Genomic DNA, 20318 nt, shown 5'->3' on the forward strand with positions numbered 1-20318 from the left:
TTTCCCGTGTTTCTAAGTACCTAAGCCTCTTCTGAGATTTCAAGCTGGGTGCCTATCTGCATCTCCAGATTCCTAAATGCCTTTAAAAATCTTCTTTGCAGTGTTTGGTTCCTAAATACTTTAAATATGCAAACTTTAACTTTTTTTTCATGTTAATAACATTTTTGTATGATTTTATGCAACCTCCCATTTTCTATAATAGTGTGGAATTTAGGCCTAATTAAGCACATTTGCACATTTGCTCCAAAGGCTTCCACCTTCAGGATGAAGACCTGCAGATAAGTAGGGCACAAAATCCTGCAGCGGAATGTAAGAAAGGAAACTTTTTTCTACATACATAAGGAATATGATTGCTTGTATGAATAATATCACCATGTCTTTAATATTTACACAAATAGCAGTCGTGAAGTCAGCTTGTAATTGCAGACTTAACTGATACCTGAATTTGTACTGATAATAGTAGTAACACTTGCACTGATGACTGGGTACATTAAGATATGGTTTCTAATAATGCCTAAGTTTTATTTACTCAGGTGTAAGAAAAATACAGCAGTCTCATTTGAATTATAATAGAGATGAATTTTGCTGGAAGATTTTTTAAGCAAAACTAAAATATTCTATGACTGATGTATTGGTCACATGATCTTCATATGCTCTCATGTTTGGATCTGAGCCTTCCTACTTGAAATACATGAGTAAATATTTGTATCCAACGTTTTTATTTGGAATACTTACACCCATTGCACATCAGGTGCTCTATTTTGTATTTCATCTCAAGTCCCATTTATTTAAGTGGAAGTAATGCAAATTTCTTTGTATACTTTGGTAAAAATGGATTTTTTTCATTAAAACAAAGCCCACAGTTTTTACATAGCAGAGGGATTATGACATATCACCAGAAGCATGGTAAGATCAAAGTCATGTACTACAGGGAAAAAAAATAAAAATAAGCAAGCAAACAAACAAAAACAAACAAAAATCTTAAAAATAATGGTAGAATTTAGGCTACTAATTGTGATAGGGGTTAAAGTCCAAGCATGGTAATTACTATTGTTCCAGAAAATGTAGTGTAAAACTATCATTTCAAAGTGCTGTCTATGAATTTGAAAACCTTTCCTCCACTGCCTGAGTAATGCCGAAAAAAACAGATGTTATAAAAACTATTTCTTATGCAAAAATCTATTACCCAATAAATGATAAGAACAGAAATATACGGAATCTGTTCTATCACTCTGTCAGCTCCCTTGTCAGGTAACTGATGAAATCTGAGAAGGCTGAAACTTTGTTTCTGGATTTCTAATTTATATTCCTTCTTTTGAACTACCTATCTATTTAACCGATGCTGAACCAGATTCTACTCTCATCAGTTTACCATGATACAAATTATGAACAATGAGATAACTGCAACCAGTAGACTATAGTGGCATACTACATGGTACTCTGGTACTTGAGCTTTCTCAAGTACTAGAAGTAATTCATTAGACTTTGTTTCAAATGTTTGGGAAATTGTCATCTTGAAGCTGCAAGATGTTGTCAACTTATTTTGGATAATCATCTTATTTCTGCACTGTTTATAAATTTCTGTATTCAGAAATATGGTTTCAATTTCCAGATTTTTTTTTTCACAGTAGCACTGATTCTAATACTTTATTCATACATTTATATGTTTTTTATATTGCAAATTTTTCTTCTTAGACAGGGGCGCAATAATGTCAGTCAAGTACAGATTGTCATCACTCAGTTTGAACTTCTTGGGTTTGATCACTTACGGCTTTTACTGAATTCACAAAATTCACTGAGGATTAGTTGAATGATAGGCCATAATTAATAGATCAGGCACCAATCATAATTACTCTCTGAGTCGATTTGTTCTGCTGCCCTAAATCAGTATATTTCTTTGTTATCTCCTGGTCCACATCAATCTCATAGTTCTTATTCTTCTCTCACAATAACTGCAACAAAACAAAATTCCATCTGTTTCCACCAAAGGAGGAAATAAATTACATTCTGTGCAGAAATTTCTTTCTGTTAAGCATTACTTTCATGCTCTTCATAAATGAAGCTCACAAATTCACGATCAAGAAAAAGAGTGAAGTAAACTAACTGCCATTCCTCTAAGATATTTTCAGTATATCTTTTTAACGGGAAAGCTGGTCAGCAGTGCAACTAACCAGGATTGTAATGACCCAGGTTCTCTGTCAAGCCAGCAACAGCCCAATGCAGTTTGACTCATCTTTGTATTAAACAACAAATAATTTTACTCACTGCTATCAAAATGACCCTTGCTTTTTAGTATTTCATATTCTCCCTGGAGCCCTTTCTGAATATCTAGCAATATGCTTTGAAGGTGATTACACTACACTACACTTTGTCCCTCCTCTGTGATATAGTATTCTAACGATTCAGGCTAAGTCTCTGCTGTGAAGAGTAAATAGAATAAGACACCAAACACATTTGTAAAATCCAAAAATCACTAGGTTGTGTACAAGAATATAAAATAGAAAAATGCAATTTGAAACAGGGCTGAAAAAATCAAACACAAAAAGAATGAATGACATGAAAGATACAGAAATAGTATTCCAGCTTTGCTAATCTTTACCTTTGCAATATTTTTCATGAGAGTATTTCTAACTGTTAATGAAATTGTTCACAGAATAAAGATTTTGAATTTTGTGTCTCTTGTTAGATTTTATTTAACTCATATTTTTATATGAATTCTGAAGAGGTGGATGTTTTCAAACTAGCATACAGAGGCAATAAGAAACAAAAGGCACTCGCAGAAAAGGAAAACCAGATAATGTGTGTGACATTTGGGAAAAAAAAAAAAAAAAAAAAAAAGAGGTGCTGTGGAAGTTTTATGATACTCATAAGGAAAAATCTATCAAAAAAAAAGGTCAGGAAAAAAAACTCTTATGAGGAAAGTTCAGGTCAAATGAATGACAATGATGATCAATGGAAGATTTGATCTAATCGTGAAGAATGAATGAGGACTCTGGAACAAAGAAGTAGAGTAAAATAAAACCAGAAGAGTCTTAATATAAACATTTAACTTGTCTGAAACAAGGGAGGAAAGGAGCCAAGCCAGCTGACGAATAACAATATAGGAAGACTATGGAAAATGGTATTTTGAAAGAAAAGCAAAGAAAATGACTAGATGAAACATACCCCAGGGATGTGATAAGAATGGAAAAGGAATGACAAGAGAAGGGAATGTGTAGGAAAATGAAATCCATCATCCTATTGCCCTGTTCACTACTTGAAGTTTTCTACTGTCACATCTAGTCACCTGTTTGATTATAATGTCTTCAGTACAAGTAATTTGATATGTCTTAGATGGTGTCCCTCATACATTATGGGCTCCATTAACAAATAATGAAAATGAATGGGTGCTTTATTGTTTCTAGGAGACGCTTCTAGTTTACATAATCAAAACAAATAAATGGTCTTATGTTTTAACTTCTTTCCATAAAATATTGTGCTCATCTACAAATGTATTACGTGACCTGACAAAGCTACCCAATGTAAATCCTATAAATATAAAAGTTTTATATAGCAGTGAGATTGCTTTGGGACTAGTCACAAAAGAGCACCATGTTCCTTATTTAAAGTATAATATATTTATAAATTAAAGTACACTACAGCTCTGCCAGATTTGGGAACAAACATCACCTTGACACCTTCAAAACCTTACCAGTTATTCCAGCTGGCTACTGACAGGGCTGAAGGAATGTTACTAGATTATCACATTATAAGGTGACAGCAGCAGGTGTCATAACTGTGTCATTATGGATGTAGATGTTCACAAGCCCCTGTGTAAGTCTGTCAGTCCCAATTCAATAAACCTGAGCTTTTTTCTCTGCCATGTTTTACACTGCCTTGCTTCTTGACCTTTTTGTCCCTAACTTTTATGATTTCAATTTATTTTTTTTTAATCTTGAATCACCACAAACTGCTTTGTGATGTTTTTCATTTTTATTCTCTTGTCCCTCTTCTCTATTTTGCTTTTGCAAGAATTAATACTGATAAAATATAAAACTGAAATTTGAAAGCAGACAGCTCAGTTTCTGGAAGAGTGAGTGCCATTACTCTAGCCACCTTTCTGTCTTTTCCTTCCTTCCTTCCTTCCTTCCTTCCTTCCTTCCTCCCTTCCTCCCTCCTTTCCTTCCTTCCTCCCTTCCTTCCACCCTTTCTTTCTCTTTCTCTCTTTCTCTCTTCTTTCTCTCTCTCTCTTCCTTCCTTCCCATTTTCTTTCTTCTTTCATTTTCTCTCGTCTTTTTTTCCATTTTTCTTTTTTCCCCTTTCCTTTCTCATTGTGCTTTACTTCTTCCCTTTTTTCTCTCCTTTCTTTCCCCCTTTTCTCTCTCCCCCTTTCTTCTTTTTTCTTTTCTTTTTCTTTCCTTCCTTCTGTTTTCCCTTCTTTCTTCTTCATCTTCTTCATCTTCTTCTTCTTCTTCTTCCTCTTCCTCTTCTTCTTTTTCTTTGCCTTTCACCTTTCTTGTTTCCCTCCCTCCTTCCTTGCTTGCTTCATCTCCTCCTTCCTTCCCTATCTTTCTTTCATATAACGTCTCTATATACAGCTATGTACTACTTGAGTTGAGCAGTCAAGAACAGTTAAGAGCTGGAACGTCCTTGGAGGTTAAAATGCAGTAATATTTGAAGTCACTGTCACTCTGCAGAGAAAAATGTAACCTATGTTTTTAAAAGATGCTTTAATTGCTCAGCAATCATGCAGAACTGAGAAATATAGGCCTGCTTCCATGATAATAACTCCCCAGAATACAAAGGTTACTTACTCAATACCCTTGCTATCTAGAAAATATGAAAATGACACCAGGACTCAAAACCTCAACTTTATATTAGTATATTATTTAGTATTAGTTTTCAGGCATTTTTATAATATTTCAGATAGCCTGCTGGGTGCTATTGTCATTTCAAAAATATGATATTTCAGATAGTTTTGTTCCTAAAAGAAAAAATGTTGTTCATATAGAGCCTGTTTATATAGCTCTAATTCAGCTAAAACTAAAATTAAAAATAGATGGGAGTTCTACATTAGTGAGTGGATGAGAGGACCTTGCACAGAAGCAAAGATAGCAGTACTAATTACAATCAGCTTTCACTGACCCTTGCTGCTTTTCCTTGTAATTTCCCTCTCTTTTTGTGTAATTATTCCATCACCTAAAAAGAGTTCAAAGCTTTTATTATGTTAATTCTATTTAAATTATTCATATGTATTTAACATTTAAACATAATCTTTATATGGTTATCACGATATTATTAAAAGGACATCTAACTAATCCACTGATTAAAGACTTCCCAGAAATTTGGGATGTCTGTCATATCTGAACTTATATCTGAACTTCAGAGGGTGAAGCTTTGAATATCTGTGCAACCTGCTCAAAACTTTCTCTGTGAAAACTACCTCTAAAACTGAGTCAAGCATGCATTTTTCTTTTTAACTCTTTTACTTCCCCTCAGATCATGAATATTGTGTGGCTGCATACTTGAAAGCATGTTTTTAGGTTTTATTCAGATATTTTTAATGATGTTCAAATCCCATCAGTACACAGTACAACACCTCAAAACCTGGAACTATAGGATTGTATTCATTATTTCATGAAAGAAACAAACAAAACTTAACAACACCAAATGGATATCATACCCATGTAATAATAAACTGCAAACTGACCCTACTGCTGAGGGCAAAATTTTGTTCAGTACCATGGACAAGTACTGTCAAAACTGCATCCATAATAGTGAAAACAACTTACTCAAGAAACACCTTTCATTGCAAAAAAATACAGACCAGTTCCTGCTCCTCTATAATAAGATTATTCATTCTGAATACTGCTAAATTCTCAAGAAATAACTTGTTGAAATCATCACGTATTAAAAAGATGTGGCAAAAAGAATCAGCATCAAAAAGCATAGGACTATGAAACTGCTTATCATATATAACTTGTTCCTTATGTTAACATCTCCCTTCAGTTTGTTACTATCAGAAGAAAGTGAAAATCTAAAAAATCCAGCAACCTTAATAGCAGACTAAAATCCCCAAAGCTCCTGTCACTCCTTTTTAGCATAACTTGCCCTTACAAGTAATGAAATATTTACAATGCACTATATTTATCTTCATTTTTATATCATGCTGAAGATAAAAGAAAGCCCTGTGCAAAAATTGGTGGCATAACACAGCCCCATTATCTTTTTCAATATTTGGTATGTCCGTTTCCCAACTAAATTAAATTGCACATAATAAATCAACTTTTTCATTATAGTATAATAAAGCACTTTCATTTTGTTAAATTTAAAAATTTTACATTTCATAAATCTCAACAGTCCCAATAGGATGTGGCAAAATGCTTGATTAATAAAATGATGAGCATTTGCTTTAGAAAAGTAAAAAGTTTGACTTTCAACAACTGTAATTATTAAATAACTAGAAAAAAATCTAAGGAATAAAAAATTTTCAGTTTCACAGCTCATACTCTACCTCTCAAAATTAGTTTCTTAAATTAGTCAGCCTTCTAAATCCCTGTCAGAATTACAGACATATACATTTTACAACCTTGTACACAGAATCAGCTTCTACAATAAGATTCCAGTATCAGTAAGAAACTTTAAAAAAATGATACTATCACCCATCTTTCCAGTAAACTTCATCGCGGTCTGAATGTCAATAACTGCATTTTTAAATTCCTAATTCTCTGGAAGACTGCATAATGTCATTAGAATTATGTTTTAATACATAAGCTAGATTTGTCGTATAAAAATCTTACATTTCCTCAGATCATTTTCTAGAATCTGTCATGGGTCAGCGTAGCTTGACATGTCATTTACTTGAGACCAAGTTATAGTTACTTAAAATCAAAGGAAAGATATCCAGAGTCTTAAATGACATTAGGAATCATTTTTGTGAAGATTACGGTATCTATACTTGCTTTATTTCCGTGAAAGCAAATCACTTTGCAATATCCAACTCAATATCCAAGTCTACATCAATACATCACTTCAAACAAAATGGCAGATCCACACCCTTTTATGAATGATCAAATTAAAATATTGCACCCTATTACTACTTTAGCAACACTGTAACTTGTCCTGTCAGCAAACATAATACACTATTAAAATTCCAAGGAATAACTCATAGATTTTCCTAAAATATTCCAATTTCACTAACTAAAACAAAATAAAATGTCAGAGAAAATAGCAAAGACACCAAATAGTTTTGGGAATTAATTTTTGTTTGCCTTTTTTTTTTTTTTTTCAATGTATCTGTGATTTTGGGTTTTAGGTTACTTTAATTTCAGCAACACTTTTAACTTAATTCACCATGCGAAACACTTAGACTAAGTGCTGAGTTGCATTCATGAAGTTCTGTGACAAAAACTTACCCTCACATTTTCTCTACCAAATTTATTTTTTTTAAATTGAGCACCTTCTTGCCAACACACTTGTTGAAATGTTGGCTGTAACCAAACACCAGCTGCACTTACCCCAGTGTTGTCATGGTGACAATGGTGTACCAGAAGGCTGCAGGGATGCTGGTGAACTTGCTGGCTGATGAACCTTTCTCTGCATAGTACATGACTGTGGCAAAGATGATGATGGCCATAGTGAGTGAGAAGAGGAGGAAGCCTAACTCCGAGGCGCAGCTTTTGAGGGTATAGCCCAGGATACGCAGCCCCTGCGAGTGGCGGGAAAACTTAAAGATCCTGAAGACACGAAAGACTCTTAGTGTCACAAAAGCCCCACTGACATCTTCATTATCTGTCATCACCAGGCCAATGTAATATGGCATGATGGCTACCACATCAATGATACTCATGACACTGCGCACGAATTTGTAGCGACTAGGGGCCGCCAGCAGGCGTAGGAGATATTCAACTGTGAAGATCATGACACAGGCGGTATCCAGACAGAAGAAAGCCACGGCATAGCGCTCTCCACAGGGCAGCTCCTTGATGCGACCCGGGCTTACCCCACAGGGCACTGTTTCCACCACATTGGCAATAACAGAGACAGCAATGAAGAAACCAGTGACATAGTAGAAGACCAGAGCCAGTGTACTGGTGTGGGGATTTTCAAAGGCCCGCCACATCCTCTGCCGAGCTGTCATTGAGGGCAGGGAGCTCTCAGCTGCATGATCCTGATCGGCATCATCCTGCAGGCGCTCAGCATTCTCACGCCGGCGATCCTTGTACTCCTCATAACAGCAGTCGCCAATGATTTCAGGGATGATGCCAAAGAAGGCCAGCTCCTCATCATAAGCAGAGATGCACTCCTGGCGGGGATAATGAAGCTTCCCAGTACGGTAGAAGTTGAGAATATGGCGGAAAATGTCAGGGTCCCGATCAAAAAAGTACTGCTGTGTCTCAGGGTGGTAAAAGAAGTCCCGCTCTGAACTGCCCAACAGGGTGTCAGGGTAGCGCTCTAAGGTGTCCAGCCACGTCTGGAACTGGATGCCACTTACATTCAGCACAATCAGGGAGTCCTGGCTTCGCTTCCTCTCCTGCCGTGGAGCAGCTGGCATGGGACCTGTGGCCACTGGCATCCATCCTATGGCCGCTGCCCTGGCAAAGGGCAACCATGCTGCTACTCCTGCTGCCATGGTCCCAAACAGTTACTACAGCTGAAGGAGCAAATCTACAGACAGTTCTGGTCCAGACACTAAAACAGAAAGTGATAAGAAAAATACAAATGCTCACACGTTTTCAAGGCAACAGAATTTCCGAACATTGTTGTGATTTGCAGCATTAACCGGGCCACCTTTTTGATTCCTCCCCTTTTTTTTTGGTCCTAGAATATCCTTTCCAGGGGCTGGTTGGCCAGTTAGGACAATGAACCAGGGCACTTGGAAAATCAACGTATTCAAAGCAGCTACAACTCTCTAGCAGCCAAATCCTTTGGATACGAGGTCCATGCGAGGCCCCCGGATGGAAGCAGCGGTCCACGGAGCTCTAAACGCGGGAGCCGGCTGGTAGCCCTGGTGCAGCGGTGCAGCCACCTGGAAGGAGATTCTCCTCCACGCGCGATGCAGCCTCTCCGCCCGCCCCTTCTCCGCTCCCCGCCCGCTGCCGGAGCCGGGCCACGGCCGCCAGTGGAGCCCTCCCCGGGCGGGCTGCAGCGGGGTCGCCCGGCGCCGCCGCCCGCTCCCCGTGGCAGGGAGGAGAGGATGGGCCGGACGGGCCACCCCCCACGTCCCCGGCCGCAGCCCTGAAGCAGCAGCGGGACGAATCTTCTCGCTGACCTTGATCACCGCCCCGGGGACTCCTCCTGACCCAGGCTCGGGGCCGGGGAAGCCGGCGGGGCAGGGGGAGGAGCTCCGGGCGGCAGCATTAAACTTTAAGGCAAGTTTTCCGTGGAGGAAAGGCGTTGAAGGGCAGAGGGGCGACGGGGGAGCGCCCCGGGGCAGGGAGCGGGCGGGGTGGGGGGACTCCTCTCGTAACGGGGCGCCGGGGCAGGGAAAGGGTGTGATCCGGAGCGGGGACAGAGGGGCCAGGCAGGGCCGCGGTAGCGAGGGGAGGAGCGGGGGCTTCGGAGCCACCCGCTGAAGGTAGGATGCGGGGGGACATCCTCGGGAGCGGGCGGCGGAGGGCGAAGCCGGGTAGCCCGGTGCTGGAACGGCAGCGGGGCAGGGGCTCCCTGGCGCCGGGGGAGGGCGTGGGGGGGAGAGGGGGGGACACGCGGAGGCGGGCGTGGGGCAGGGGCGTGGGGCCCCGCCGCTGCAGGTCGCGGCTTGGTGGGGCCGGATCAATCCTGCCTCTCGCCCCTTCCCCTCGCTTCTGCTCTCGCATCCCTCCGGACGTGCCCAGACTGCGGCACCTACCTGGGAAAGTCTGGCGAGAGCGCTCAGTTGCAGAGAGACTTTTGGAAATACGGGCTCCGCCGTTGGATCTCCGCGCCCCGCGGGGAACGGCGGGGAAGTAGTTGCTCCTGAGAAAGCTCGATCGCATCCAAAGCGACATCGATAATAAGGCTTTCCCCCACCCCCACCCCCCCTCCGCCACCGCCGAGCGCCAAGCAACAAGTTCAAGGGGTGGGTGGGGGGAGGAAAAAAAAAAAAAAAAAAAAAAAAAAGGAAAAAAACGTAATCGCGCCTGGCAACTCGGCGGAGCACGTCCTTTGCGGGGCGCGGATCCTGCGGCGCGGGGCTGCCGTCAGGCGCGGCTGCGGCTGCGGCCGCTGCCCCTGCCCCTGCCGCGGGCTGCGGGCTTCGGGCGGCGGCGGCGAGGCCCTGCCGCGGCCGGGGGCGGGGGGGGGGCTTCCCGCAGCCTCCCCCGCGGCGGGCGGGCCATGCCGCCCTGCCCTGCCGCGCCGCCGCCGCCACCCGCGGGCGAGGGGCGCAGGGGAGGGAGGGGCAGGGGGGCGGTGGAGCGGGGCGCGGGGGCGGAGGGGGGGACAAGGGGGTGTGTGTGTGGGGGGTGAGCATCGCGGAACAAAGGGGCTCTGCCGGCGGCGGGGCTGAAGGGGAGCGCTCGGGGTGTGTGTGTGTGTGTGTGTGTGTGTGTCTGTCTGTCTGTCTGTCTGTGTCCGTGTCTGTGGCTCTATCCGTGTGGCTCTATCCGTGTGTCTTTCTCCATGAGTGTGTCTCTGCGGGGCCGGGATCGCCCGGTCCAAGCCCTCCGCCGGCAGCGCCGCGCAGAGCCTCTGGAGTTCGCCGTGTTTCGGGTAGGGATCGGTGTTTCGGGTAGGGCGGCGGGGATGGCTTAGGCGAGGTATCTAGGGGATTTCTCGGGAGCGCCAGCTCGTTTCAGGGGAAGGGGAACGATTATTTAGTGAAAGAAAGGTTGAAGAGGGGGGTGAAATGCCTGGCGATGCTCCTCACTACCGGAGTTCTCGCTTCAATATCCAAATGCCCCTTACCAGCTTTGGGAAAGGCGAGAGCTGGGACGGCTATGGGAACCTTTTCCTCCTTCTCTCCGTTCCGCTCCCGTGCAAAGCCATCCCCCCCCGCCACTTTTTTTTTTTTTTTTTTTTTTTTTTTTTTTTTTTTTTTTTCCGTCGCTAGATGGCGTGTGGATGACGGGAAGTGAATTCCCCGCCGGGGCTGTGCGGACTCCCCGCGCCGCGCCGCGCCGCGCCCCGCCGCTCGCCCGCTCGGATGCTGCTGGGCCCTGCCGCCGCCGGCCGCACCGAACTGACGGCACCGCCGCACCTGCGGGGCAAAACGGGCCCTACGTGCCCTTAGCTGCGATAAATAAAACGGTCTCTCCGTGTTTTCATTAATTAATTAATTAATTAAGGTACTGAAAACACTCAGTGTCGTCTTCACTGGGCTAGTGTCAAGATAGCACAATTTACATTTGTTTCCTTGTAGTAGTAGGACAGAAAGCGTGCTAAGGAAGCTCAGAGTAAACGGGTTCCATTATATCTGAAGATATTCTGACCAAACCTCCCCCTCTGATAGCATGTCTTGGGCATATGTGAAAGAAATTTGAAACAAAACACAGAAAAAGAAAAAACAAACAAAAAAACACAGAGAAAATGGTGAAATAAGCCAAATATATACTGAAGCCTGAGAATTATCTCTTTTCTATATTTTAACAATATGTGTAACTTCAATGTGTATTAGCTCCTGTGTAAGTTCCCATGAAAAAGGTGAACACTGTCAGTGCTCTCAAACTCTGTCAGCAGCCTCTAAGCTGTTCCCATCAGAAATATTCGAACTCATGGGGAGAAAAGGTTTAAAAATATTTGAGTGTAATTCCTAATTTAGGAAAACTTATAATAGTGATCAATCACACATATCAAACCACATGAAATGAAATGTTGCATAAAATAAAGGATACTTTCCGTAGTTTTACTGTTGTTTCTTTTTTCTAAGTCAAATGTTCAGTACACTGTATCCTACAAATTAATCCATTCATTTGAAATTAGTCAGTCAACATGTTGGTACGGAGCTTTCAGTGACTTGGTTATTCTTCTTCCGTATGAAAGATTGGAGGTTTTGATTTGGTGATGCAAAAAGACAATCCTGTGGCAATTAATAAAGGCCGATTTATGGTCCTGTCGCTCAGCACTGAGACAGTAATACAGGGCTTCCTTTCCTGACAAATAATCAGGAAAGGTTTCCTTTTCAGCTACAGATTCTTTTTGTAACCAATGGTTGCTCTTATTTTGCTCAGCTTTAAGTTGACTGGTTTTACAGAAAGCTGTTAGTGTTTTCAGTTGCTCTTTCTATGCAGTTTTTATAGAATAGGATTCTTCCCTTCCAGCAAAAGTGTTTCCCCCCTGTACAGACAAGAATGGGTTCCCCTAAATAATCACTTTGATTCTTGTTGTAATACTAATGTTGCTTCACAGACTTACCACATTTCATCAGGAAAAATGAGAAGGGAAAAAACAAACAAACAAAAAAAAACCCACCCCAAAACCACCAAAACCACCAACACAACCAAACAACAAAACAAAACAAAAACAAAACAAAACAACAACAACAACAACAAAACATTTAGACAGTGAATATCATGTGGTGTTGCAACACTATGATTGTTTTAAATCAGAGGTTTGAAACCAGTCCAGGTTAAAACTCTTTCCTAACACCACTGACTATTTGGAAAGATGATCACCTCACCTTAAATTTTTGTGGACAGTCTGTGTATCAGAGAAGCCTCTTTTAGAAATCGGTTCATGAAAGGAAAAGACAAAGACTGTGTAGGTAAGTGTATTCTATTTCCTCTTTATTCTAGCAGAAAGTCCATTAAAATACTACTGAGAAGTGCTGACCAGGAAGCTTATACTTTCACAGCTTGTGCCTTGAATTTAGTGCCTTGAAACTGTCTTTAGTATTCATTCCTTTTTTTGTATGAAGAATCTAAATTCTGGTATATAAAGTATACCTAAATAATCAGCTCCTCTGAAGTCAAAATCTTTCCTGTGACATCACAATTGGCTTTGAAGAGATTGGTGTGATGTGACAGGGAGGATTATGACTTCAAGTAGGAATTAAGTAGCAGGGACTCAAATGAGACAAAAATCCTATTTTCAAGCAAAGAAAATAAATCCTAGTAATTGTAGGAAAAGAAGAAAATGGTACTGAAGGGAACGTAACTGTGGACTCTAGTATGAGCTGTTTCTTAATTCTTTACAAAGTCAGGAGGCACAAAGAACTCGCTAAGGATTAAAGAAGATAACAGTTATGAAGCATAAGCTTATATTAGCACATTTATTTTTTTTCTTTAACATTTTTAGAAGCATTTAGAATATTTGAAGTGAAGAATTTGCTTTACAGTCTGAATCACGTACACCTCTTCATAATTCCTTTAGTATTAAGCTAGTAGTCTTTCCTTTTGAGACAAGAACAGCGCAAATATTTAATGCCACCTTGTAAGTCTTAACTTCAAGTTTCAGCATGAACTTTGACTTTTTTTTCCTTTCTCTCTAGTCTAGAAGTTAATTTCACAATTCTTTTATACATATGCTAAGATTTTTTTGTATATTCAGTACAAAACACAGAAAATCATGATAACTGTGATGACATGAGATAACTGTGTTCTCAGTTTATGCTGTTTTCCCCCTCTAGCATAAGTATAGATAGTATAGATAAAAGGCATGTTTATGTACTATTTGGTCAAAAAAAGCAAAGAGTTTTCTTCCTGATTTATAGGAACCAAAATTACTTATTAATGTTCAAAATACAGATATTTCTTCCAAGATACACTCTGGTTATTACTAAAAGAAAATTCTGCTGATCTTCCTTCTTTACTTCATGTATTTCTGGTTGATAGGTCTAAGTGCTTCTCATTCTGAACAAAAGAGGCTTGGGCTTTTGGTGTTTATTTCTTTGTTTAGATTATTTGTTTGGTCAGTTTGTTTTTTTTTTTGGTTGGTTGGTTGGTTGATTTTGTTTTGTTTGTTTGTTTGTTTGTTTACTCAAGGGAATATTCCTGAGACACCTATTTAGAGAAACACTCATATAATGATAGTTAGGGCACTGATCACTTAGTCCCACTGAAAAAATGGATCACAAGATTCCGAATACCTTTGTCAAGCAGAAGAAAATAATTCATTTTAAGACAGAAGTAAAAAAAAAAATTCTTTGGTCAAACATCCAATTAATATGAATATATATATTTATATAGTTTCCTTGCCTTCATGGATTTGTCTCATCTAAATCTAGCTGTTTTTTGTACTGTGGGCTAGACAGGAGGCTTTTGATATGGGCATAATTTTTCAAAGACAAAAAGCCATCTTTCTGGTAATTTGCTAAAATAGGCACAGGTCACTCTGCAGTGCATGTGCTTATTGTCCTTCTTTCTATATGGAGAAATGGGTTGCTGTGGACCTGAAAAGTTACCTCTCACTGGTCAAGTATTAAGATGTACTTTGGGGAAGCATAGAAAATTTCTTCTAAATTCCAAAGTCAATCTGAGAGTTAGTATAGCTGACATTAATCTTAAAAAAAACAAACAAACAAACAAACAAACAAAAAAAGACTTATTTCTCCAGAAAAGATTTTTAATGCATTTATTACAGACTTCTTGGATGGAAGAGAAAGGCAGAGCTATCAGCATTGTGGTTTCTCTTTTGCTTAAGGTGAAGTTAAGTGAATACTTGGAATGATCTCAAGACCTTACAAATTTCAGAAGTGTCTGACTTGATCCCAAAGATTTTTGCTTAATCCTCTCTAAATCAACAATTAACAATTTACTAATTGTATATGTTTTTTCCTGATGTACATGGTATTACATAAAATATTAATTCTATTAAGCTATGTATTAGTCATGTTAAGCACTGGAAATTCCTCTGGAAACTAGTGATATTTTACCCAGTAGTCAAATGGTAAATAAACATCTTTAAACTTTACATAAATACATATTTCTTATTTTAAATTCATATTTTGACTCACATACTCTCTTCAAAGGAATAGTTGTTTCAGCTATATAATGAGGCCCAATTTCTACCAATTTAGCTTTAGGCACCTGTAATACCTAATTCACCCTAACTTCGTAATTTGACGATCTGGAGGAACAACTCCTGAGAGTAATTTATCCTATTTACAGTCTGAGTATATGCAGGAAGTTATTCATTGACTATAAAAGGCAGACTTCAATGATTGTGCTCCTTAATTTAGGAGTCTTAGTAAGGTACTTTAAATTAGGATAAGCCTGACAATGAAAGCCGGAGCTGGTCTGCTAAGTAAATGGAAAAATGATCCTGGACTTTAAATGTCCAGTGAATTAATGCAGAAAACTAATTACCCCCTTGAGTTCATACTTCTGGCTGCATCGAAGCACTTTGGGAAGTATTTGAAAAGCATTTCCTTACCAAGTTTATTGTGTCCCCAAAGCCACATTTCTAATCACATGCAGAATCTCTGGTATCATCAGACATCTTTCACTTCCCAAGCACTTAAAAAGCCAAACAAACACAAACATAAAACAAGTAAGAAGCTCTCTTGGAAGAATGTATACATGGATTAGAAACATTATCTCTTCATACGAAGTGAGAGGTACTGATTAAGCACTTGGTTCTGACAAATCTATGCATCAGTTCATAACTGTGCTCTTTTAAAGTTGCAGAGTTTGGTACTTTTATTTGCCCTGTTTCTGTGCTCGGATTCTCTAAAATATGTCTCATAATTTGCATGAGCCATTGGGTAAAATATATGTCAGACATGATTTAACTTCTACGCTGTGTCTCAAAGAGCAATGCATACAGATGCCATAATGTGCAGCAGACAGAAAATATCTGCAGAATTCATAGTCTATAATTCAGTCATGACCATTCCTTCATGTATTCCTTCTATATTTAGAAGAAAGCTTGGATAAACTGAACAAAATGATTTGAAACATAATAAATAAATAAATAAATAAACAATCAAACAAATAAATAAGGAGTTTAGTTAAGGCCCTGAATCATACCTTGGGCCTTAAGTTTTCCAGTTTTAAAGCACTGAAAAAGGTAAATAAGAAAGGAATCTCAGTCTCAGCAGGAAAGGAACTTGTCTGGAAATATGATTTTCAAAGACAGCTGCAAAATTGCTCAACAAAACTAATCCATGGGGAGTAATACTGAAAGGGACATGGTCAGTCTGTGGCCAGTGTAACCATGCATAACACAGACTCCACCAGGGTGGTTACAGAGAGGACACAATAAATTTGCACAATCTTGGAAAGCCTGAACCTTTCCAATTTCAAATCAGGTTACTTTTCTCCTTTAAAAGAGTATATAGATTTAAAAAAAAAAAAAAAGGTAAAAAGTTAGTTTACAATTCAGCAGCTTCCAGATTCAAAGAATATGAAGATCTCCACAGAATAACATTCGTCCTCTTCTCTTAAGCTCCTTACTTCAGGCCATCTAAAACCCTAATATCCTTATCTATCTACTTATGAAAAGTCATCTGCTCAGCGGAATTACAAAATCTTTGCTCAGTGGAATGATGAAATCTTTGCTCAACTGGGGTGATATCCGATAGAATAGATACATAATGTTAGCTGAAGAAAATAAGAAAAGGCTTGTATCCTTTATATTTGGTGCTGCTTTAATTAACATGGGTGATATTGCTAAAGATTTTGAAATTGTGGTGAACTGGTAGAAAATGTAGATGAACAAATCAAATTGGATAAAACTAATGCTTTTCTTTTTCAGGAGTTCCCATTTTGATTTTTTATACCTAAGTCTTTGTAATGGACTTTGGCAATTTTTGGAGATGTATATATAAATAAAAAATATGATGCTTTATATTATAAATATATGTATTTATGTGTATTTCATTAGCAGATCTTTCTCTGCAGATATCTGTTCTAATAGATAACAGATTGTATGGTAATATGATTTATCAGCCAAAATAAAATAAAGAATAGTGTTGTTTTTTTTTTTTTTGACTTCACAGTTTTTGACTTCTTTTTTTTTGTTTGTTTTGTTTTGTTTTAATTTTCACTCTATAACATACTCATAGCATGGCAATCTTTCAAGATGTATCCAAATTTTATAATTTTAGATACAGTCCTTTTTCTCTGTATTCCAGGAAATGTAGGGTTTGGATGTCAGCCACCTTCCTCTGTTCCTGCAAAAGCTTCACAACGATCAATGGCTCCTTGCCTAATTAGTCCCATCTCTCTTATACTGCAAATCCTTTCTAAACTGCTTTGTTACTAGATTGGTCCTGCTATTTAGTACCTTATGTAGAGGATACACAAAGAGGGGTAGTACAGCTCTGACTGAGAGCAACTGGAATTGTATTCTACCCAATTTCAATAAATGGTTTCTGTTCTAGCAAAGCTTCCACCATTTTAAATCTGAGCAGCTTTATAGGAATCCTATATGAAAGAGATGAATATGTGCAAAAATATAGTTAATAGAAACAATGTGTCATTCACTGGCACAAATGATTATAGAACATTTTTCAGAAGTAAGTAGATTGAATAAAGTTATTATCTTGCATTACAAATTACTTCCTTTGTCCATCCAGCTCTTAGCAGAGGGAGAAGTGGCAGACTGGCATGGAGCTGGTAACTCTTCAAACCTGAGAATATCTGGAGAGATGCCTGAAGGGGCACTTTTTATGCCAGTAATTGCTAATAGCCCCTGTACCACAGTTCAGAGCAGGAAATATAAACCTTCTTTCATGTTCATGATTGCTTTGTAATTGCATAAACTGCAATGAGAAAGCAGTCCTTTATAGCAAGAAACTTCTCCAGCTTAGGGAGGAAATGAAATGTTTGTGGCTGTCCTCATGGTAATGCTGCAGTGAATGTTGAATCCAAACTTCCAATAGGAAGAAAGGATAAAATAGAATGTCGAAGAGTCTTTCTACTAAAGTGAACCGTTACCCATGTGATTGTTTGCATGAACTTACTTAAAAAATATTAAACTGAAAATAAATAAATAAATAAATAGATAAAGCTAGCCTTTTTTCATTACGGCTAAGACCAGTTTTCTTCCTGTGTAAATAAATGAGGGTGTAAAACTAAGAAGTTAACAAGTCCTGAGAAATTTGTTAATTAGACTAGATGTTGGGGTATCAGTACTAACAGCTGTAAAATCAAGAATTTACAATTGAAAATCACATCAAATTTATCGGTCTTTATGATTTATATGCATCCAAAAAATATTAATCATAGAATCATAGAATCATAGAATATCCTGAGTTGGAAGGGACCCACAAGGGTCAAGACCAACTCCTGCCTCCACACAGATCTACCCAAAAATCAGATTTCAGACCATATGACTAAGTGCACAGTCCAAACGCTTCTTAAACTCCAACAGGCTTGATGCCGTGACTAAGTCCCTAGGGAGCCAGTTCCAGTGGGTGACCACCCTCTCAGTGAAGAACCTTTTCCTGTATTCCAGCCTGAACCTCCCCTGTCACATCTTGGCTCCATATCCTTGGCTCCTATTGCTGGTCAACAGAGAAAGTAGATTGGTGCCTGCCCCTCTGCTCCCCCTTGTGAGGAAGCTATAGACCGTGATGAAGTCTCCCCTCAGCCTCCTCTTTTCCAGGCTGAACAAACCAAGTGACCTCAGCTGTTTCTCTTATGTCTTCCCCTCTAGGCCCTTCACCATCTTTGTAGCTCTTCTCTGGACACTCTCCAATAGTTTCATGTCCTTTTTGTACTGTGGTGCCCAAAACTGCACACAGTAGTCAAGGTGAGGCTGCACCAATGCAGAGTAGATACAGAGACAAACTAGACTTACTCATTATTTAGCTTCTTCAGAAAGTTAAACAAATGTTTTATTGATAGATGAACAAAAGTTCACCTCGGTGGCAATTTTCAGCATAAGTTATTCTGTCACAAATTATGAGGCTAAGACAACAGAGGGCTTGCGGAAAATTGTTGCCACCAAGCTAAAAGAAGTATGCTTCAATAACATCCTTCTTGCTTCATAAAGAGACTGTACTTTTGTTTACCAGTTAGAAACATTATTTTGTTGTTCATAAATAAAATAACAAGAAAATACCTAACTTGAATTACAACTTACTTAAAGCAAGGAAAAAAATCATCACAGTATCAGATCTTTAGTTTCCTTCTGGTAGTGTATGTAGCATTACACAGTCATTGGAAAGAACTGCTATGCAATATAACATAAAACAGCCTCAAGACTATAGCAATTACAGTCTAGATATTTGATGCACACCATATGAATTAAAAAGAAAAACAAACTAACAAACAAAACCACTGTTAAATCTAATTCACATTAAAGCAATAGAAAGCAGAAGGATGAAACACTGGGCAGTAGGAATATTTCTCTGGAGAGATCTTACAGAGGCCTTTCAGTACTTCCAGAAAGATGGTGAGGGACTCTTTGTCAGACAGTGCAGCAATAAGACAAGTGGTAATTGTTTTAAATCAAAAGAGGGGAGGTTTAGATATTAGGAGGAAATTCTTCCCTCAGAGGGTGGTGAGACACTGGAACAGCTTGCCCAGAGAAGCTGTGGATGCCCCATGCCTGGAAACATTCAAGGCCAGGTTGGATGGGTCTTTGAGCACCCTGGTCTAGTGGAGGGTGTCTCTGCCCATGGTAAGGGGTTTTTTTTTAAATGATCCTTAAGGTCCCTTTCAACACAAACTATTCTCTGATTCTCTGAATCTGTAAGTAGTACTCTGTTAAAAGTAACAACCTGAAGCAATTTTTATAGCTCAAGGTTCCAGAATCAATGAGAGATCTGCCATGGCTTAAAGTCTGTTTGTGGCTTCTTTCCTTCTTCTCGCTTTGCCTCAGCCTCAGCAAATCAGTCATGTAAGTTACACCCAATTTTATTTGTTATACTGAATGGAAGTGTTGTCTAGATGGAACATCAACCCTTTCAAACCTATGCCGTACCCCTCTAATTAATCCTCCAGTTCTAGCAATTAGAACAGAAGATAATATATAGGTAAGATAACATGGACTTTTCTTTTTTTGAATATTTCTGTGTGCAGCATAACTGATGATGTCTGGTTTCCCTCCTGTCTCTGACATCTAAGAAAGGTTGATCTCATTAGCCTCTTTCACAAGGATTAGTAATAAGAGTGTCTTTTCTCCATCCACTTGCCAGTTCTCATAAAATTATAAAAACTGCTTATCTTTAGGCTCTTTACCCCTCTAAAATAATGTTCCAGAATTACTGTGAGTTTGACAGACAGACTGACATGGAAAATGATTGCATTCACTCAATTACTTGGAAATTTACTCAATTACCTAGAAAACCAGGTTACAAATTGCCATCTCTCCTTATTTTGATATGTTAATTCAGGGAGATTCTAGCCAATTTACTGTGGAAAATAGAGATCTGGACATACTCGGAACAGCAGAAGGGTTGTTCTTGTCTGGTTGCCACGCCCCTGGTTTGCAGCAGAAGATTACAATAAAGAATGAAAGTCGGTAGTAAA

General features: G+C 39.4%; 1 protein-coding gene across 1 annotated transcript in view; it reads right to left on the minus strand.

Moving 5' to 3' along the window:
- Positions 1-8611, minus strand: part of KCND2 (potassium voltage-gated channel subfamily D member 2) — a 296380-nt gene extending 287769 nt beyond the window's left edge. The window contains exon 1 of the mRNA XM_035559342.1: positions 7497-8611. Coding sequence (XP_035415235.1) covers positions 7497-8611 — 1115 coding nt within the window. The remainder of the gene's footprint in view (positions 1-7496) is intronic.
- Between the last annotated feature and the right edge of the window lie 11707 nt (positions 8612-20318).

This window comes from Cygnus atratus, chromosome 1 (genome assembly GCF_013377495.2).
Source record: "Cygnus atratus isolate AKBS03 ecotype Queensland, Australia chromosome 1, CAtr_DNAZoo_HiC_assembly, whole genome shotgun sequence".
In the NCBI taxonomy this organism is placed as follows: domain Eukaryota; kingdom Metazoa; phylum Chordata; class Aves; order Anseriformes; family Anatidae; genus Cygnus; species Cygnus atratus.